General features: G+C 32.9%; 1 protein-coding gene across 1 annotated transcript in view; it reads right to left on the reverse strand.

Annotated features, from left to right (window-relative positions):
• Positions 1 to 22,921, reverse strand: part of LOC142348157 (serine palmitoyltransferase 1-like) — a 467,259-nt gene that overhangs the window by 26,860 nt on the left and 417,478 nt on the right. The window contains exon 2 of the mRNA XM_075399371.1: positions 108 to 262. Coding sequence (XP_075255486.1) covers positions 108 to 259 — 152 coding nt within the window. The 5' untranslated portion in view covers positions 260 to 262. The remainder of the gene's footprint in view (positions 1 to 107; positions 263 to 22,921) is intronic.

The following is a 22,921-nucleotide window of genomic DNA, read 5'->3' on the forward strand; positions in this document are numbered from 1 at the left end:
ATTAACATTTCGATGAACAAAAACCATCTTCCCCCAACTATACCAAAAGCCCCCCCCCCGGGGGGGGGAAGCCAAATACAACAAAACGCTAACTTTAAATCACTAACCTGCTATAAAACCAAAGTCGAAGCACGAGAGCGACCAACAGAACCTCTAAGATAACGTGATAGGTGGGAGCATTTTTAACGGCTTCTAGTAATTCACCGAAAAACCATGGGGAATGGAACGCAAGAATCGGTGAATCTTTAGTTGCATCCATATCTGAAATTTCATCTAAATAGACCCAATTCGACCACAAGCTTCAGCTAAAAAGAAGAATAAGGGCACCATCAAAATCACAAATCTCGCATTTGCGAGTTCTTTCTCATTACAACTCCTCATTAAATTTAAAATATAACCGACTAACGTTTAAAATAAAATAGCCGGACAAATTCCTCTAGAACGACTATTGGGAGTTTCTAGAACGACTAGTGGGAGTTCTAATCTATTGCAGCCTGGCGACTAAAATCGCTAAGGGTTTCACATGACGTCATTTGAGGTTATTATATATCACTATTAATTAAATAGTTTAATTAAACTAGCAGGTCCGTAGAAGCAAGCTAAACAAACTTCATTGAACAATTTCACAAACCTTTGGTAGAACATATATGCAATAGTATACCCAATCTTTATTTTAATGATGCATTCATAAAAAATGGACTATTTGTATACGATCCTGTAATGTGAAGTTTGTAATGGTTGGTTCCACGCAAAATGTCAGCAAATCAGTAACACAGAATATGATAGCATGGAAAACCAGTTCTGGATATGCTCATTCTGTCGTGAAAATGATCAAACTGGTATTAACCATTCGTCCGAAACTAAAGTTTTTCTAAGATATGTCAACGATATTGTGAGAACAGTTAGAGGTGACACAAAGGAGCTGTTAGATGCGGTCAATAACCTTCATCCAAATCTTCAATTTACATTAGAAACAACAGATGATAAAAAGTTTGCCATTTCTGGACATGTCAATCAACGTACAACCGCAGGGGAACATTTTTTGCAAATGGTATCAAAAACCATCAGATACTGGAACAATTCTGAACTACCGTAGCTGTGCACCCCTACATAAGAAAAGCATAATACAGGGAACAATACACCACCTGTTCCGAGCCACCAGCAATTGGGAAGAGTTCCGTGAAGCATTGACAAAATATGAAGAAATTTGGGAACGTAATCAATATCCTAGGCATTGGGTAGGAAATATCGTCAAGGATACAATTAACCAGCTGCGAATGAAAGAACAAAGAAAAGGACATAGATATAACGCGGGTGTAGCCGTAAAACAACAGGAAAATACTGAGAAACAACAATTTGTTTTACAGTACAGAGGCAACATCTCTAAAGAATTTGTAAAGAAGTTGAACAAAATTCATCCTGTACAGACGATTTTCACCACTCGGAAACTTAAGAGCTGTTTACCTAGCCTCAAGTCTAGCTTTGATAAGGATCTCAAATCCCACGCGGTTTATGAACTCACTTGTAGTGGATGCAAATCCATCTATGTATAGCAGACATGCCGACATATTACCACAAGGGTTGCAGAGCATGCCAAGGCGGACTCACCGATGGGAGTTCATGCAATCGAGTGCAACGGTGATAAACAGCTTTCCATTGGAAGATATTAGACCAATGCAGCAACCAATCTAAGTTAATGACATTAGAGGCGCTCTATATAAGAACATTGAAACCAGCCATCAACACGCGCGACGAATAACGAACACGAGAATTGACACTGAAAGCTTAGTTTGGAAATGAAAATCCAACTTGAAAGACACGTTAAGAAAGGAAAATTTCAACTTTACAATTGAACAAAACCAAAGAAAGTTTAAAGCAATATATGAAGGTTTTTTAATAAAAAACATGTCGTTATGCATCTGCTACATCAAATCGAAAAGGTATTTTCACTCAGATGTAAATATTTTGTAGATACAATTGTAGATATGAAAAAATTCGTTTTAATTTTTTTAATGATTGATTTTAGTTATTTGGATTTTATTTTCTGGCTTTTCATTTTTGCATTTTGTATCCTTTATAACCTGACGATGAACTCAGAGTAAAAAGGTTTTAGATTGACAATCCTTTTTTAAATCTTGATCCTGTAATGATCGAAAAATTCTCAAAAAAAAGAAAATGAGCGCAAGGCAATGAAGAGAAACATTTAGCAAAACTGCTAAATCGATAAATGAATAGATGTTTATTGTGTCCTGTTCTGATGACAGCGACACACCCGACAAACAAACGAACAAATAACCTCAAGTACCTCAAATGGATATAAGCGTTAATTACAACCGGCCGTGGTGGTTAGCTATAAACTTCCCCAAGCATTTAACGCAATATCAGAACCTCCTATAAACAACTATGTAATTTTCAAAAGGTTGGTGCAAAAATTACCGCCTTTGCAAAAAAAAATAAAACTGTTTTGAGTGCTTGAAGATTTGCATGAAATCACAATTTTGATCTAATAAAAATTATAAAATGTAATGCAAAAAGTTTAGTTCAGTTCATTCCAAATTGAAACTGTCTTCACAGTCTTCTTGCCGCGGCCGCTGTGTACCAGTAGTGATGGTTTAAGGAGCCGAGAAATTTTGATACGTCTTTAGCAGTTTTGCAGTGTGGTTGGCTCTTGAGTTCGGCTCAAGGATGTTGAGATGGTATAAAATATCCCTTGTTAGTGTTGGTTTTCTAAGGATATGTCCCAGATGAGCCTTTCTACGGGCTTCGATGATGTCTGGAATGGGCAATTGTCTAGTTTTGTTGTACAAATCATCAATTTTGATTATTTTTGGTTAGTGAATATTCAGGCCTGGTCTCAGTTGCTTTCTGTGAAATGAGTTCATAGATTGTGCAATCGTTTTGTTGGATATCCAGCCAGAGCAGTTGTACAGGATTAATGATCTCACAAACGTTTTGTATATTCTGATTTTTTGGGGTATTAATATATAATTATTTCTCCAGATTCGTCTATATTTGGACATGGCCAGGGAAGCTAGTTGCTTCCGGCGTTTGATTTCAGCACCCTCGTCAAGTATGGTGCCTCAATTTTATTTTTACTTCTGAGTTCGGGGTCTCTGGTGTATTTAACTTTTTCCGTTTTTTACTCGTTCCGTTTCAAATTATAGTTCTCAAGGCCTCGTGTGGTTATCCTGATGGCTGTATCAGCAACTTCGTCATCCCCGAAGAGGAGATCCACCTCGTCAGAATATTATAGGTGGTTTACAATTTCTGGGATGCCTTTTCTAGTAAAATATCAGTGCACTTTATTATGGTACGGTTCTTGGCTGGGGGTTTTCCAAAGCAATTTGTTTCTCGCGTATGAGCTAGGGAAATGTTTAAAAATAATTAGAAACGTTGAATGATTGTTAGAGTTAAAAGTTACAGAGTTAAAGCTATAGAGTTAAAGGGCTCAAGAATAATTTTAAAAAAATTGGGGGAAAAGAAATGAATGAGAAGTTTTATTGCTAGGAGAAAAGCCGCTGAACAATTGAGTTGAGGTTTTAACTATGTTGGTTGGTTGTTTTCATATCAATTGTTAATTTATCTTGACTTATTTTTACCTTTTTGCAAATCCGTTTGGGAATTTCTCATAATTATTGTTACCCGCATGGGTCCATTTTAGTTAAACTCATAGATAACAGAAACTGAATTTCTTGTTTCCCCATTTCAAAAGAGGTATCTTTTTTTTTGAAAAATTCAATTTCAGGCATTTTTACGCAAGATCACGAGATTGAACTATTAGTCTCTGAATTTTGGATCATTTCAATTTCCGCGATCAAAAAATGTTGTTTTTTCGAATAAATTTGGTCTCGAATTTTTCGTTTTTTACATAAAGTTTTCAACAAAATTTAATTATTCGAATATTTTTATTTATCGATTTTTCAGTTTTTGCTGCTTTTAACAATTTTTTTTTCAATCAAATTTTTAAAAGGTGGTTTTACTTCAAATATTTAATATTCAAAATTTGCGCTTTTTCATAAAAATTATAAACAAAAAATGTGTATTTTTGATTTTTTTAAATTTTGGATTCACCGATTTTAAAGTTTTCGATGTTTTCAGTGATTTTTCGTTCATTTAATTCTGTAAATTTGCTTCTACTTAAATAATTAATGATTAAAGTTAGCGTTTTTACACAAAACTTTGAACAAATAACTCATATTTTAACTTTCATATTTCGATTTTTTGCTCAATTAAATTTTTTGGAAAAGTCGTATTATTTAATATAAATGTTAATTCAAAAACGTCGTTTTTGACATAAGGTTTTCAACAAAAATTTTATTTTATAATTTAATTTTTCTGTTTTTCCATTCTCGAGTTTTTGAAGTTTTCAAATATTTTTTGTTTAATTTAAGTTTTAAGTAAAACAAAAACAATCAATTACATAACAATGACAAATACAATTGGAAAATAATAATTATATTATCCGTTATCAAACAGATCAAGTATCCCAATTCCAAAAGCATAAGCTTTCCTCTCTGCTCAGTGAAAAGTTTTTTCGGTTTGATGCGGATAGTTGCTGCAATTCCAGTCAGTATCCAAATTGTGGAGAAGATTGGAAGCTTTTGGACAGCTAGATTCTTCTAGATCATCTAGATTCTTCAAATCTTTACACAAGTAATGTGAGAGAAGATTACACTTCTCCCACACTTTTGCAAAATATTCTGTTTTAGGTGAACAGTGTTGGTGAATGAAAGATGACAACTCAAACCAATTTTCCACTGCTCCAATTAATCCCATTTATATTTGGTGTTCCACTTTGCTTGAAAAGTAGGTTTGTCATCTTTGGGTGGGAAGAAACAATATCCCAATACAATTCCAATCATGAAAACTCCCAACTCCTTAACAATTTTCTCCTTTTAGCACTCAATATCAAATACGACGAGAGATATTCTTTTTTCTAGATTACATTAGCGAAAATGGTAAGCAGTCAAGCCTATCGAAAATTTGACGATGGAAAAGTTTATTAGGAACACAAAAGATAACACCAGTGAACCCACTAAACATGAGCTGGGAAAATATGGTAACATGTAACAGTATCCTGGAGCCTTGTCTGCAGTTGATTTAACCGCTCCAGTAGAAATGTGCAGTATAGCATGTAATTGGAAAACTTTCAATCTAGTGAACAAAAGGTAACTTTCTGGATCAATAAATCCTCCTTGACAAATTTCTTGTTTAATTTCCTTCAAACATCAAAAGAAAACTGTAGATTTTCACAAAAAAACACATCGCAAACAAAACTTTGCAGACAAGATGCAACTAAACAGATCAAATTGTGTACAATTGTGTGATTACGAGTTGTCTTATAAACTAAGGTATGAAAAACAATTGGGATTTTTTGAGAAAGAGAGAGAACTTATTTTCCTCTGGTGCTTGTCTGACGAGTTTGACAATTTGCAAGAGCTGAAACCTGATCAGTATTGTGACGAGTTGGAAAATGGATCATTGACAGGGAGTATTATCGCATGTATAGAAGAAGACACACTTGAACTCAAGTTTGGCATCAAAAAGTCTTTTTTGAGTTGTTCTACTGAACCTGGGCAATATACAATGAAGGAGGTAAAGGGAGCGTTGGCTGTTAAAAATAATTCACTGAAGTCTGCCAGAACCAACCTCAGTACAATCTAGCTCGCTGATTTTCCTTGCTATATTCTCCCTCACTTGAATATTTAAAAACTCATGATCAACATCACGTGAAAAGTAGAAATGACAAAATCATCAAATCAATTGCTAAAAAAATTAATTGGCATCATAATGTTTTAAAAGATTTTATTGGCTACAAAGTTTCTTGTTCCCAATTCTTCTTGGTTTTACTTAGGTTTCAGAGTCTCGATATATTGAGGTTTTTTTCAAGATACTTCAGTTTTTTGTTTCGTTCTTTTTACATTGTTCAGTCACCTTTTTTCATCCAGATTTTCTTATTTTTTGTTTCCAGAAATCATCATTTGATAAATTCACCAAAATTATTTAGGAAAAGTAGGAATACCAGCTATATAATTCGGTAGTTCCATTCTTGTCAACATATTCAATTTCGGAAGAATACACTCAATGTTTGCCGAAACCGTTTCTTAGGAGCCGGTAATATTTGGGACAAAATTTTGAAATTAACCAAAAATTGTGTAAAGGAGGACTTATCGATTCACGAAGTTACTTTTTCTTCGCTAGATTGAAAGTTTTCCGATTGCATGCTATTCTACACAAATCTACCTGGAGCGGTTAAATCAAATGCAGACATCGCGACAGGATACTGTTATATGTTACCGAACTTTCCCTGCTCCTGTTTTGTGATTAACTGGTGTAGTTTTTTGTGTTCGTAATAACCTTTTCCATCATCAAGTTTTCGAAAGGCTTGACTGCTTATCATTTTTGCCAATGTAATCTATCAGAAAGAATGTCTCTCGGTGTATTTGATATTGAGTGCTAGGAGGAGACAATTGTTTAGGAGTTGGGTGTTTTCATGGACGGATTTGTATTGAGATACAGTTTCCTCCCACCCAATAACTTCAAACCTACTTTTCAAGCGAAGTGGAACACTAAAAATTTACATGGGCTTAATTGGAACAGTAGAAAATTGGAATAAATTGAATTGTCATCTTTCATTCACCAACACTGTTCACCTAAAACAGAATATTTTGCAAAGGTGTGGGAGAAGTGTAATCTCCTCTCACATTACTTTTGTAAAGATGTGAAGAATCTAGATGATCTTGGCTGTCCAAAAGTTTCCAATCTTCTCCACAATTTGGATACTGACTGGAATTGCAGCAACTATCCGCATCAAAATGAAAAAAATTTTCACTGAGCAGAGAGGAAAGCTTATGCTTTTGGAATTGGGATACTTGATCTGTTTGATAACGGATAATATAATTATTAATTTCCAATTGTATTTGTCATTGTTTTGTAATTAATTGTTCTTGTTTTACTTAAAACTTAAATTAAACAAAAAATATTTGAAAACTTCAAAAACTCGAGAATGGAAAAACAGAAAAATTAAATTATAAAATACAATTTTTGTTGAAAACCTTATGTGAAAAACGACGTTTTTGAATTAACATTTATATTATATAACGACTTTTCAAAAAAATTTAATTGAACAAAAAATCGAAATATAAAAATTAAAATATGAGTTTTTTGTTCAACATTTTGTGTAAAAACGCTAATTTTAATCATTAATTATTTAAGTAGAAGCAAAGTTACAGAATTAAATGAACAAGAAATCGCTGAAAACATCAAAAACTATAAAATCGGTGAATCGAAAATTAAAAAAATCAAAAATACACATTTTTTGTTTATAATTTTATCAAAAAGCGCAAATTTTAAATATTTAATTTTTGAAGTAAAACCACCTTTTAAAAATTTAATTGAAAAAAAATCGCTTAAAATCAGCAAAAACTAAAAAATCGATAAATAAAAATATTCGAATAAACAAATTTTGTTAAAAACTTTATGTAAAAAACGAAAAACTCGAGGACAAATTTATTCGAAAAAACAAATTTTTTAATCGCGGAAAATGAAATGATCCAAAATTCAGTGACTAATAGTTCAATCTCGTGATTTTAATTAATTGTTTTTGTTTTACTATTTTTAAAATCAGCAAAAAAGAAGCATTGGAAGAGGACTAGCTAGGTGCAGACTATATGATTGCGTAAAAATGATAGAAATTGACGTTTTCAAAATAAAAAAAGATTTCTCTTTTAAAATGGGGAAACCAAAAAATCAATTTACAAGGACACAAAAAAATGTCAATTTAAAACTTAAATTAAACAAAAAATATTTGAAAACTTCAAAAACACGAGAATGGAAAAACAGAAAAATTTAAAAGTACATTTTTTTTGAAAACCTTATGTCAAAAACGACGTTTTTGAATCAACATTTATATTAAATAAAACGGCTTTTCAAAAAAATTTAATTGAACAAAAAATAGCGTGAAAACATCAACTAAAAACCAAAAAATCGAAATATGAAAGTTAAAGTATGAGTTTTTTTTTTAATTTTAAGTCAAAACGCCATTTTGAATCATTAATTTTTTAAATAGTAGCAAATATACAGAATTAATTGAACAACAAATCGCTTAAAACATTGAAAACTAAAAAATTGTTAAGTCGAAAATTTAAAAAAAAATCAAAATACACATTTTTTGTTAAAAGAATTGATGTAAAAAGCGCCAATTTCGAATCATTAATTTTTAAGTAAAACCCCATTTCAAAATTTATTTGTGAATTAGATACGTTTAACTTATATTTGTATCATAAAAAGTTTTTGAATCACTGTGCTTCAATTTCAAGTCAACCTGGCAATAAACGCAAAAATCAATACGTTAAAATTATATAAATCTAGGTTTGATTGACAATTCTGTTTTCTCTACAATACAGAAGTAAGGTTTCAATTTGCTATCTCCTTGAGGCAACTCAATTTTTTACATAATAGTGCTAAAATAAAAGAAATGTTATCGTTGGTTATCGTTGGATGGACAATTCAGAGTGAAAGCAGCGTTCTAGGATGAAACATAAAAAAAATCCGATCCAAAAAAAAAATTCAGTTGAACTCAGTCTTACGTGTGATGCAACTACCATCTCTATGCTCAATCTCGTGTTATTGAAAAAACATTTCTAGTATTTTCTATAATTTAATTAGTTGTAGAGAAATATAAAAATTTTGTACTGAAAATTTTTTAAATATACAAATTTTTTGCGTGTCTTTACGACGTCATATTTATCTAGTATTATTTTTTTTAAAATCTCATTCAAAAATTTTTCATTTTCGGCCATTTTCGTTTTACTAAACCCGAAGCATCCCTCTTATTCGGGATACTTGTGCAAGTTTCCTCAAGCCAAGTACTATAAAACATTTTGCCCTATATTTCAATCTTATTTTTTAATTGAGCTTATATTTGAGCTTGAGTACTCGCTCCCAGTACTCGTTGCGTTTGTCCAGCCTGGTTTAATTTTTCTCACGTATTTAGTTTTGATGATTACTAAATTTTCTACTGTGGAAAGAGCATCCAGAACTTTTCATTCAATCCTACTCGTGGGGCCACAACATTCAAAAAGGTGATGACACATCTGCGAATTTTTCAATGTTCTGATATGCTAAAAGTATCCTGCCCGCTCTTCTGCCAACAAAGAAGGATCATTCACATTAAATTTTTATTTCATTTACCAAGCCAAATTTCGTGGTTTTTTTGTGAAAGTTGAATTCAGGGTGGAATGTTTGATCTTAAGTTTTGCAATAAGAAAAAAATTTGCAACTTACAGAGTTTTTTTAGTTTGCTGTTAAAATTTTCTATGTAACTGCTACTCTTTTGAAAAAAGTTTTGATTTTTTATAGGTTTCAGTGTAGGGTTTTTGATGCTCGTATCAAAGGGCAATCAAAAAACTGTTTCCTCTAAAACCCTGTGAATCCCTCCATGATTAGCGTTGTTCAATTATGATGCAGTGAGTAGCTGCAGAGTGCAGCATTAGAGTGCTGCAGAGTGCAGCCTTATCAGCAATAGAAACATGCTCTAAGTTTTTGCCAGAATCTGGGATGTTGCTTTGAATGTTTTCGACTGTTAGTTTTTAAAAAAAAATTGCCAAACTTCTGTTTAGGTTTGCAAAAATATCAAAGAACAGGCCTGGGAGGTGTACATTTTTGTAAACTATTGCCAAACCAAATCTTTTGACTGCTTGTGGACTAGTTGCCCTCTTATTTTTGTCAATGATTTTTCTTGGCTTCATCAATTGTTGGGGGCTGTCCTTTATCAGTTTTTCAATTTTTGTACTGATTTGTTTTTTTCCACCATGTGTGCTTTCTTTCACTCCTCTGTCAATCCGAGTCTCGCGTAGACTTTTTTGCACACAAGTTTCAGTTTGTGGAAGCTTCAATTTCTCAATTCTTCTGTACGCGCTCCTTGTGCTGTCCTCGCGCCATTAATGTAATTTTTCGACAACTTCTGTCAATAAATGCACCTCATTGAAGTTGTTTCTCACAGGACTTTTAGACCCAACAATATGATCTCAAGTTCAGGCTCTGGAAGTTCACCTGCGTCCATTATCAAAACCAAACTATGGGAGCCGATCCGCAGCGGTCTACCATGTCTCTCTAAAAGTTTATCAAGTTGAACTTTTCGTTTTTATTTCAAACACTGAGCAGTAACTTTTTTGTCTTTTAAATCAATATCATGAGCATTTATTGGTTATCTCTGCCTTTTCTTGGATTTTTCGAACATCAAATCAAATTCAAATTCAAGCAGGTATTTATATAAGGCAACTTTTTTATTTGATTGGGTCCACTGTTGATGATGTTCTCTTTTACTTATACAAGGCTGGCATGCAAGCTTCACTTTTTCACTGAGTATTCATCAAGCGCTTCTGGTTTAACGCTGCGTGGGAGTTGGATCATTCAATTGTAATTTTTGGGATCTCCTCTAATTTATTCATTAATGCAAAACAACTCCGAGATGTTAATTGTCCTGCAATTATTGTGAATTGTGTCAACATTGGTTTCGCGTCACATGAATGCAAATCTCCCGAGATGATGTCAATTGTTTGAGAATGAAAAGATATTTTTCTTGGCTGCACAATTCATGTAGTGAACATAATAACAATCTCTTCCATTCACTGGAAACCGTAGCCATGTTAGAGGGACTTTTTAGTTCATTGAGGGATAATTTCACTGCTTCTTTTTCTGTAATCTCTGAAGGAATCGTTAGGGAACGCATTTCATGCATTTTTTCAATAATTAACAAAAAATGAGGACAAAAACTTACCATTTTACCTCGTTCACATTTCACGTTGACAGTTTATTTTTTTTAAACACTGTGCAGTCATTTTATGCCTTTTAAATCAATATCATTTTTTGTTAACTCTGACTTTTTTGGAATTTTTTGAATATTCAATCAAATTCAAGCGGGCATTTTATAAGGCAACTTTTTGAGTTGATTGGGGCCGCTTCTGCTGATGTTCTACTTTACTCATAAGTAGTTGATAAGCATGATTGTCCTTTTTAATGTGTATTGCTCAACTGATTCTGGTTATAAACTCAATGGGAGCGAGATCGTTCATTTGTTTTTGTTAGGTTCTCTTCTAATTTATTCCTTAATGAACAAAATTCCAAGTAGATAATTGTCTTGCAATTATTCTGAATTGTGATAATATTAGTTTCACGTTAAATGATTGCAAACCTACCGAGATGGTGTTAAATGTTTGAGAATTAAATGAATTTTTTTGTTGCATGATAGCAATCTTGTGTTAAACATAATAGCAATCTCTTTAATGTCTGCAGAAATTGTTAGGGAATGCAATTCAAGCTTTTTTCGATAATTTTGAAATTGTTGGGGACAAAAATTTGCCGTTTTTTAAGATACAGTTCAACATTAATGGAGTTACTGAGTTGGAAGACGCCTCTATCAAGCAAATTGAAGTGAACTTTGAAAAAGTCCATAACGTAAAATCTCATTTTTTTTACTTGTGAGAAGAACTTTTCTAGTGTTAGTGGACTAGGGAAGAAATTGAAACTTCTGAAAAATAATCACGACAAACATTCGCCCTCTTTTTTTTTAACGACTTCAGTTTCATTTTTTCTTCAGAACTGGTTCGAGAGCAGCGACCACATTTAGTATTTTGAGATACGAAATTTATGTGAGGAGCTTCTTATTGTCAGCAGAACCCCAGTAAAACTCAATGTACTATAGAGAAGCCTTCAAACGATCAACAATGTGAGAAATAAAATTGATGAGCGCATTGAAAAACAGAACTCTATTATCAAGTTCAAGACGTTGATTCGTCTCAAAACTTACTCGAAATGGTTAAACTCATGCTTGACAACTGTCAGTCAATTTGCAGTTTATCAAAAGCTAAAGAACTTTTCAAAAAAGGGGTGGTTGAGTCAGCATTTCATTTTTCCGAATAAAGCTCAGATTCTAAAAGCTTACTAGGGCCTATTTTCAGTTTTCTAGCTCGTTCTGATGGTGGTAAATTGGAAACACAGCTAAACAATTTATCCATTCTAAATCTCACTATCAGATTGATTATGGTTTGCTAATAGATTGCCTCATATATAATTCTATGATATCTTCCTTTTCAGTCAGCAACCGCTCGACAATCGAAGCTTAAAAATTTTATGTCGTAGTTTATTTCATTTTCTCTGGCATCAATTAGGAAGTCCTTACTCTGAGTGCCTTTCGGGAGGTTATGTTTCTCAATCTGCTCGAGAGTAAAACTCTAAATCAATTTAATGGCAATATATTCTTTGATAGGAGAAAAAAATGGATTCTGTATTGCACAATGGAAAACAGTTGCCCCTATTTGTTTGTCCTGTTCTCTTGCTTGATAATTTTCTCTAAATTTTTTGACTTTTTGGTATTTCAAGAATTGTTTACTTTTATATCCTCCAGAATAAGGGAAAGCAATTTTGAAAAGAAGCTTTGATCATTCTCAAACACGATAAGTCTCAATAGTGGGAATATTCTTCCATTTGTTGACATCATTGTAGACGTAGTTTTTTTTAGTGAAGAACAATTTGAACTGGCAGAGAACATTGACATGAAACTCGCAAAATTTAACCGCTTTTTTAACCATATAAAGCAAATAGTTCATTTTAAAACTTGAACAAAGAGATCAGTTGCTCCTATACCAATATGTTTTTTTGTCTGTTCTCCTATAACTATCCTCTGTTCAGCAGCACCGTATTGCATGTTGGCAATAAGTAGAAAAACATCAATTGAATACCTTTTTATGTGTAATATCGAACAGGGTTTCAGCTCCACAGGAACTTGTTCTTCTGCCAATTTTTTTCCAATGAAATGAACCTGATATAACATTCCTTTGGATTTTAGTTTAATAAATTTCGATGATTCAGTGTGACCTGGAAAGCAAACTGCGTAGTTATACCAGGTTGTCATCTTTCGGACTGTTTACCGGCGTTACTGATTTGGAAGACGCCAACTTGAAATATAGTTACGTGAACTTCAAAAAAGTCCAAAGTAAAATATCTCGTATTGTTTTAATTTGTTAGGGGATATTTACTGGCGTTAGTGGACTTGGGAAGAAAATAAATTGTCTGAGAAAAAATCAAGCGGAACTGCTGCCCTATTTTTATAGGGACTGAAAATTCATTATCATTTATAAAACGACAGCAAAAAAAAAGATGTAATACACAAGCGCCTCCATGCTCATGGTCAGCAATGAAGAAGAAGTAAGAAAACTATAGGTGCAAAGAAATCAAGAAACTCTACTATCAAGGTCAAGAAATTGATTCATCTTAAAATTTAGTCAATTTGGTTAATAGCATTCTTGTTAATTACCAGTCATAAAATAAGTTCATCAAAACGTCAAAATCTCATCAAAAAAATATTTGAGCCAGCATCTCTTTTGTCTCGATTGAACATCCGATTCTTAAAGCTAAATAGGGCCTAATTTCAGTTTTTCCCGTTCTTATTGTGTTAAGAGGGAACATGGAGATATTCTCAGGGCTGCATTAAAGTTAAAAGCAAAGTTAATTTATTTTCCATACATTACTCGGTTGCTTGTGGTCTCCACTATATTACGCCATTCTTTTCAGCAACCCTCCAAATGAATCTCGCTAACAAATTGCTTATTTTTTGCTAACAAATTGCCTCAAAAAAACTCTATGAAATCTTCCGTTTCAGTCAACAACTGCTCGGCAATCGAGGCTTACAAATTTTATGTTATAGTTTATTTCATTTTCTCTGGCATCAATTAGGAACTCCCTGCTCTGAGTGCCTCTCAGGAGGTTTTGTTTCTCAATCTGCTTGAGAGTATAACTCTAAATCAATTTATTGGCAAGATATTCTTTGAATGTAGAAAAAAATTGGATTCTGTATTGTACAATGGAAAACAGTTACCCCTATTTGTTTGTCCTGTTCTCTTGCTTGATAATTTTCCCTAAATTTTTTGACTTTTTGTTTTTCAAGAATAGTTCATTTGTATATCCTCAATTGTATATCTTCCAGTCAATTCTCTATTCAGCAATTTTGAAATGAAATTTTGGATCATTTTCAAACACTACAAGTCTCAGCTTTTAAAAACTATTGAGAATATTCTTCAATTTGTTGACATCATTGTAGACGTAGTTTATTTAGTGAAGAAAAATTTGAAATGGCAGAGAACATTGACATGAAACTTGCTAAATTTAACCGTTTTTTAACCATATAAAGCAAATAATTCTTTTTAAAACTTGAACAAAGAGACAGTTGCTCCTGTACCAATATGTTTTTTTGTCTGTTCTCCTATTACTATCCTCTGTTCAGCAGCAGTGTATTGCATGTTGGTAATAATTAGAAAAACATCAATTGAATACCTTTTTATGTGTATATTCGAACAGGGTTTCAATTCGACAGGAACTTTTTTTTCTGCCAAATATTTTCCAATGGATTGAACCTGATATAGTGTTCCTATGGAAATTAGTTTTAAAAAATTCGATGATTCAGTGTGACCTGGAAAACACACTGCTTAGTTATGCCAGGTTGTCATCTCTTGGACTGCTTAGCGGCGTCACTGATTTGGAAGACGCCAATTTGAAATATTATGATGTGAACTTTAAAAAAAGCCTATAACATAATATGCTATATTGGTTTGACTTGTGAGGGGAATTTAACTGGCGTTATTGGACTTGGGAAAAAAATTCTCGGAAAATTCTCCAAAAAGGAGTAATTGAGTCAGCATCTTTTTCTACCGAATAAACATCAGATTCCAGAAGCTTGCTAGCGCCTAATTTCTTTGCTCTTGCTCGTTCTGATTGTGGTAAATTGGAAGCATATCTAAATGATTTATCCTTTCCTAAGTTTCATTAGCCGGTTGATTGTGGTATTTTTGAGTTCAGCCAATCTTTTTTGTTACAAGCCTGCAGCTAGATCGCTGAATTGTTTTGACAATAACTTGCTGCTAGATTGCCTCATTGATAATTTTATCAAGTTTTTCCTATCCGTCAGTAATTGCTTGTTTATGGAAGCTTCTAAATATTATTTCGTATTTTTTTTCTCTTGCATCAAATAGGAAAAATTCTTATTTTGAGAGCTTCTCAGTAGGTTATGTTTCACAAACTCCTCGAGAATTTAACTTCGAATCATTTTATTGGCAGGACAACATCTAAATTGAGAAAGGTTTTATAGTTGAATGGTCCAATGGAAATCAGTAACCCAATCTGTTTGTCCTGTTCTGGTGTTTGATAACTTTCCTACCCTCCTATATGGCAATTCTAACAATACCAAAGTCTACTTCGAATCAAACACTTTTCCTTCTTATTGCAATCTGACTAATTTTGCATAATTGCCACTCTAAATAATCTGATTTTTTTTGTATTTAAAGGATAGTTCAACTGTAGATACTCCAGAACAAGGGAAAGCAATTTCGAAATGAAGTTTTGATCATTCTCAAACACGACCTGTGTGAGTTTTTTAATATTAGTGGGAATATTCTTCCATTTGTCGACACTATTCAAGACGTAGTTTTTTTTGTTGAAGAAAAATTTGAACTCGCAGAGCACATTGATATGAAAATTTAACCTTTTTGTAACCATAAAAGTAAATACTTTATTTTAAAATCTGCTCAAAAAGACAGTTGCTCCTATTACATTATGTTTTTTGTCTGTTCTCCTATAACTATCTTGAGTTCAGCAGCAAAGTCTTTCATGTTGGCAAGAATTAGAAAAACATCAATTGAATATATTGTTATGTGTAATACTGAACAGGGTTTCAATATCACAGGAACTTCTTCTTCTGCCAAATATTTTCCAATGGACTGAACCCGATATAATATTCCTATGGAAATTAGTTTAAAAAATTTCGATGATTAAGTATGACCTGGAAAGGAAACTGCATAGTGATACCAGGTTGTCATCTCTTGGACTGTTTAAAGGCGTTACTGATTTGGAAGACACCAACTTGAAATATATATGTGTGAACTTTAAAAAAGTCCAAAGCATAATATCTCGTATTGGTTTAATTTGCTAGGCAAAACTTACTGGCGTTAGTAGACTTGAGAAGAAAATATATCGGCCGAGAGAAAATCAGGCGGAATTGCGGCCCTATTTTTATAGGGACTGAAAATTCATTATCATTTAGAAAACGACAGCGAAAAAAAAGATGTAATACACAAGCGCCTCCATGCTCATGGTCAGCAATGAAAGAAAAATAAGAAAATGATAGGTGCAATGAAAACTAGAATTTCTATTATCAAGGCCAAGAAATTGATTCGTATCAAAATTTAGTCAGTTTGGTTAACAGCATTCTTGTTAATTACCAGTCAATTTTTCAGTTTATCAAAACGTCAAAAAATCATCGGAAAAATAATTGAGTCAGTATCTCTTTGTTTGGAATGAATATCGGTTTCTTAAAGCTAAATAGAGCCCAATTTCAGTTTTCCCCCGTTCTTATCATATTAAGAGGGAACATGGAGGTATTCTCATGGCTGCATTAAAAAGTTTAAAGCAAAGTTAAATGATTTGTTCATAACTTACTCAGTTGCTCGTGGTCTCCACTATGTTACGCCATTCTTTTGAGCAATCCTCTAACTAGATTTCGCTGTCAGATTGATTATAGTTTGCTAATAGATTGCCTCAAATATATTTCTCTGAAATTCACCTATTCAGTCAGCAACTGCTCGGCAATTGAAACTTACAATTTTTATGTCGTAGTTTATTTCTTTTTCTCTTGCATCAATTAGGAAGTCCCTCTTCTGAGTGCCTTTCAAGAGGTTTTATTTCTCAATTTGCTCGAGAGCATAACTCTTAATCAATTTAATGGCAAGATGTTCTTTGAATGTAGAAAAAATTGGATTCTGTATTGTACAATGGAAAACAGTTACCCCTATCTGTTTTTCCTGTTCTCTTGCTTGATAATTTTCCCTAATTTTTTTGAAATTTTTGTATTCAAAGATAGTTCAATAAAATATCTTCCAGAAAAAGGGAAAGCGGTTTTGAAATTAAGTTTTGATCATTCTCAAACACGATAATTCTCAGCTCTTAAATACTAGTGGAATATTCTTCCATTCGTTGACATCATTTTAGACGTAGTTTTTTTAGTGAAAAGCAATTTGAATTGGCAGAGCACATTGACATGAAACTTGCTAAATTTAACCTTTTTGTAACCATAAAAGTAAATACTTTATTTTAAAACCTGCTCAAAGAGACAGTTGCTCCTATACCATTATGTTTTTTTGTCTGTTCTCCTATAACTATCTTGAGTTCAGCAGCAAAGTATTTCATGTTGGCAAGAATTAGAAAAACATCAATTGAATATATTGTTATTTGTAATACTGAACAGGGTTTCAATTCCACAGGAACTTCTTCTTCTGCCGAATACTTTCCAATGGATTGAAACCGATACAATAATCCTATGGAATTAGTTTAAAAAATTTCGATGATTCAGTGTGACCTGGAAACGAAACTGCATAGTGATACCAGGTTGTCATCTCTTGGACTGTTTAAAAGCGTTACTGATATGGAAGACGCCAACTTGAAATATATCTATGTGAACTCTAAAAAAGTCCAAAGCATAATATCTCGTATTGGTTTAATTTGCTAGGCAAAATTTACTGGCGTTAGTGGACTTGAGAAGAAAATATATCGTCCGAGAGAAAATCACGCGGAATTGCTGCCCTATTTTTATAGGGACTGAAAATTCATTATCCTTTAGAAAACGACAGCGAAAAAAAAAGATGTTATACACAAGCGCCTCCATGCTCATGGTCAGCAATGAAGGAAAAACAAGAAAATGATAGGTGCAATGAAAACTAGAGTTTCTATTATCAAGGCCAAGAAATTGATTCGTCTCAAAATTTAGTCAGTTTGGTTAACAGCACTCTTGTTAATTACCAGTCAATTTTCAGTTTATCAAAACGTCAAAATATCATCAGAAAAATAATTGAGTCAGTATTTCTTTTGTTTGGAATGAATATCAGTTTCTTAAAGCTAAATAGGGCCCAATTTCAGTTTTCCCACGTTCTTATCATATTAAGAGGGAACATGGAGGTATTCTCATGGCTGCATTAAAAAGTTTAAAGCAAAGTTAAATGATTTATTCATACCTTACTCGGTTGCTTGTGGTCTTTTCAGCAATCTTTTACAGCAATCTTCCAACTTTATCTCGCTATCAAATTGCTTATAGTTTGCTAATAGATTACCTCAAGTATATTTTTTTGAAATCTTCCTTTTCAGTCTGCAACTACTGGGCAATCGAAGCTTACAAATTTTATGTCGCAATTTTTTTCATTTTCTCTGGCATCAATTAGGAAGTCCTTACTCTGAGTGCCTTTCAGGAGGTTATGTTTCTAAATCTGCTCGAGAGTAAAACTTTAAATCAATTTAATGGCAAGATATTCTTGAAAGGGAAAAAATTTGGATTCTGTATTGCACAACGGAAAAAAGTTAACCCTATCTGTTTGTCCTGTTCTCTTGCTTGATAATTTTCCCTATTTTTTTTACATTTTTGTATTTCAAGGATAGTTCAATTGTGTATGTTCCAGAGAGAGCAAGTTCAATAAAAATAAGATGTCTAAAGTACTTAACGCTCCAATTTTTTTCTTTTCTCTTTTTATGTAAATTGATATATGTTTATCTTAAACTGTCATTTAATGCTTTGAAATAAACTAAGTGAGCTTAATAAGTCTCTAATTATGGCAGTTGAGATAAAGAAGCAAATTGCTTCTTAACTCAGTTCACATTTTAACTTCATTGATTTGCATCGAACCCGTCCGTACGTTTAGATGTAATTATTTTTTGCCATCGATGATTTGCTTGTGCAGCAAAAAACTTGATTCTGACTCTGAGATTGTAAAATGCGTTCAAAAATTGTTTTTTCTGGCACTGAAATAAAATTAGAATTATCTGGTACTAGTCATTACAGAGCAAATAATAAAAATGAAAATTGAAAGTGAAATGGTCAAGGAAAGATATGGAAATTTTAGTACTGCCTTGTGATTACTGCAGCTCAATGGTTGAGGATCAAAGGCCGATTTTTGGTTTTCGTGAACAAACTGGCGTTTTGCCATCTACTTTTCATTGATATTTTTTTCTGTATTATGAAAAGTTGGTTGTATTAATCTGTATTAAAACTATTCCACGTAACACCGCTTCTTAAAACTGTGGTCCATTACATTGTAGAAAACTAAGATCATGTCATAATTCTCAACGAGCAAGCAATAGTTTTTGAAGGGCTGTTGTTTAATCTTTTCTGTTCTAAATTAAATTTTGCAATAAATAAGGATGTAAGTAAGCAGTAAAATTGATCGTGAACACGAGAACAACTGTTTTAATAGCGATAGACAAATTTGAACATATAAAATTTTCTGATGACAAAATTTCTGCGTCAAAAATATTTGTTCTTTGCTGATAAAAAAGCTTTTGAGATTATATCCTCTTCTTTTGCTTGATATAATTAGAGGTTTTTGTTTTTGCTCTTGTTTTTCAAATTTTTTAGTTCTTACCTTGCGGACCGCTTGCAATGTTTAAAATTCAGTTTTATTTATTTTATTCAAAGGTGTCTTCTAGTGCCTTCAAGGGAAGTATCATTGTTCCTATATTTATGTAATTTTCCAAAAACATACTTGATGTGGTTGGTTTTATCTCTTACTTAATATAGGCCGACAATTGGTAATTCTCTACCAATTGTAGTCTAGAGTTGATTCAAGAAAATTTCAATAGTTTTTTTTTCGAATCCTCTGTAGTGTTTTCCTTTCAGTTCCAAAAACCTTGTGTTTTAAATACGGCTTGTCTCAGATTTTAATTTTTAGTGGGGAAAAAGATTTTATTTGTTGATAAACTCCGCGAAGACAAAAATGCTGCTTTAGCGATATATAAATTTGTCAGTTCTGCTCTATATAATTTTGTCAGTTCTGCGATATATAATTCTGTCAGTTCTGCTCATCTATTCAGCAGTCCTGTATTTCGTGTTTGCAAAAATTAGATAAAACTTGAAGTGAATATTGTTTAATGTGTAATATTGAAGAGAGGTTACATTTCAGCTCTACAGTAACTTCACTTTCTTGTCGATTGTTTTCTATTGAATATCATATTTCATTCCTATGGAAAATAGTCAAAAACCATTTGAGGGTTCGGGGTGATCTGGAAAACAAACTGCTTAGTCACAACAAGTTGTCACCTCTTGGACTGTTTAACGGCGTTGTGTAATGGCGTTACTGATTTGGAAGACGCCAACTTGAAGCAAGGTGAAGAGAATTTTAAAGAAAACCATAACACATTACCTCATGTTGGTTTGACTTCTGAAAGGAACTCTTCTGGCGTTTGTGGACGTGGGAAGAAAATGAATCTTCTGAAAAATAAATCAAGTAAACTGCCGCCCTCTTTTTACTTTGATTTATTTTTCATAATTTCTTTGGAAGTGGTTCGAGAGAAGTGACCAGATTCAAAGTTGTGAGTACCCAATTTATGTCAGTATGTTCTCAACATCAACAGAACAACAGCAAAAAAGATGTACTACAAAAGCGCCCCCATGCTTATGATCAGCAATTGAGGAAGGAATAAAATAAATGATATGTGCAATGGAAACTAGGAACTCTATTATCAAGGTCAAAAAATTGATTCATCTCTAAATTTACTCGAATTGGTTAACTGCATGCTTGTTAGTTACCAGTCATTTTACAGTTTATAAAAAGGTCAAAAATTTTGAAAAAGAAGTGATTGAGTCAACATCTTTTTATTTCGAATGAATATCAGATTGTAAAAGCTTACTAAAGCCAAGTTTCAGTTTTTTTGCTCGTTCTTTTTGTTTTGGGAGGGAACACAGAGGTGTTGTTGTGGCTGCATTAAAAAATTGGAAGCATGCTTAATTGATTTGTCCATTGCTTGCTGAGTTGGTTGTGGTCTCTTGGAGTGTACGCCATCTTTTTTATCAAGCCTCCAGTGGGATCTTGTTACCATATTGATAAAAGTTTGATTATAGATTGCCTCGAATCTGTTTGCATGAAATCTTCTTTATCAGTCAGTAACTGCTCGACAATTGAAGCTTACAGCTTTATGTCGTAGGTTAATTCATTTTGTCTTGCATCAGTTAGAAAGTCCTTACTTTGAGCGCATCTCAGAGGATTGTGTTTCTCAATCTGCTCGAGAGTTTAACTTCAAATCAGTTTAATGGCAGGACAACATTTGAAAGGAGAAAAGTATTGTACTTTGTATTGTCCAATGGAAATCAATTACCCCTATTTGTTTGTCTTGTTTTGTTATCTGATCAATTTCCCATATTCTCCTCTGCCAATTCTGATAGTACTATTGTCAACTTAGAATCAAATACAATTTCTTACCACTTCAATGGAGCTTATTTTAATAATTGGTTCTCTAATTTATTTGATTTTTATTGTGTCTCAAAGATAGTTGTTTTGTAGATGCTCCAGAGCAAAGGAAGGCAATTTTGAAATGAAGTTTTGATCGATTCATTAAAAACTTGATATCAAAACTACGTAACACTCTATTGTTTTCCCTTCGCGTATGCATTTAGAGCCTTAAAATGACGGATCGCTGTAAAGTTATCTCAAGCTGCTGTTTTATGCCTTGAATTAAGCTAAGAGAGCTTAATAAATCTCTAATGTTGGCAATAGACAGACAAGCAAATAGCTCGTTAACTGAGTTCACTTTTCATCTTCATCGCTTTGCATCGAACCTTCTGTACGTTTAGTTTAAGTTCCTTTTTACCATCGATGATTTATTTGAAAGAAAACTTGTTTCCGACTCTGAGGTTGCAAAATGCGTTCAATTTTTTTTTTATTTTTTTGCCCTGAAAATAAACTAAAATTAATTGGTTACTGTCATTATATAGCAAATTGAGAACCTAAAATTATCAAAGAATGAGAATGAAACTTTAGTATTGCCTTGTGAGGACTGCAGCTCAATGAGCAGGGACCAAATCCTCGTGTGTGTTTTTCGTCAAGGTATTGGTTTTTTGTCACCTGCCTTTCGTGGAAATTTTTTTTCTGTTTAATTAAAAGTCGGTTGTAGCAATCTATTGAAACTATTCCACGTAACCCCGCTTCTTAAAACTGTGGCCCTCGCCCTTGTAGAAAACTAATATATTGTCATTAATCTCAGCAAGAAATCCAAAGTTTTTGAACGGCTTTCATTTAGATTTTTCTTTCCTAAATAAAAATTTGCTGTAAATAAGGATGTAAGTAAGAAGCAACATCAATCATGAACACGAGAAGCACTGTTATGCTAAAGATAGACAAATTCAACCATATAAAATGTTCTGATGACAAAATTCAGCGTCCAATTCAATTTTATATTGATATTAAAAAAGCTTCAAGATGTTACCACTTCTTTTGCTTGACAAAACTGGAAGTTTTTGTTTGTGCAGTGGTTTTTTTTTGATTTTTTGGTTCCTACCTTGAAAACCGCTTGCAGTGTGTAAAAGTCAGTTTTTTTTATCTTATTCAAAGCTGTCCTCTATTGTGTTCAAGGAAATTGTTCTTGGTCCTCAATTTTCTCTAACTTTTCTAGAATATGTTCTTGATGTGATTGGTTTTCGCTCTTAATTTATATAAGCTGTCAATCAGAAAACCTCCACCATTTTTAGACTAGAGCTGATTCAAGATTTCAATGGTTTCTCTCGAATTCTCTGTAGTGTTAACATTTCATATCAAAAATCCTGACTTTTAAGTACGGCACGTCTCAATTTTTAATTCTTAGTTCAAAAAATCTTCCATTAGTTGATATGATTGGCGTTACTGATATGGAAGACGCCAACTTGAAATATATTTATGTGAACTTTAAAAAACTCCAAAGCATAATATCTCGTATTGGTTTAATTTGCTAGGCAAAATTTACTGGCGTTAGTGGACTTGAGAAGAAAATATATCGTCCGAGAGAAAATCAGGCGGAATTGCTGCCCTATTTTTATAGGGACTGAAAATTCATTATCCTTTAGAAAATCACAGCGAAAAAA

Source organism: Convolutriloba macropyga, chromosome 10, assembly GCF_964194025.1.
Source record: "Convolutriloba macropyga chromosome 10, txConMacr16.3, whole genome shotgun sequence".
Lineage (NCBI taxonomy): Eukaryota > Metazoa > Xenacoelomorpha > Acoela > Convolutidae > Convolutriloba > Convolutriloba macropyga.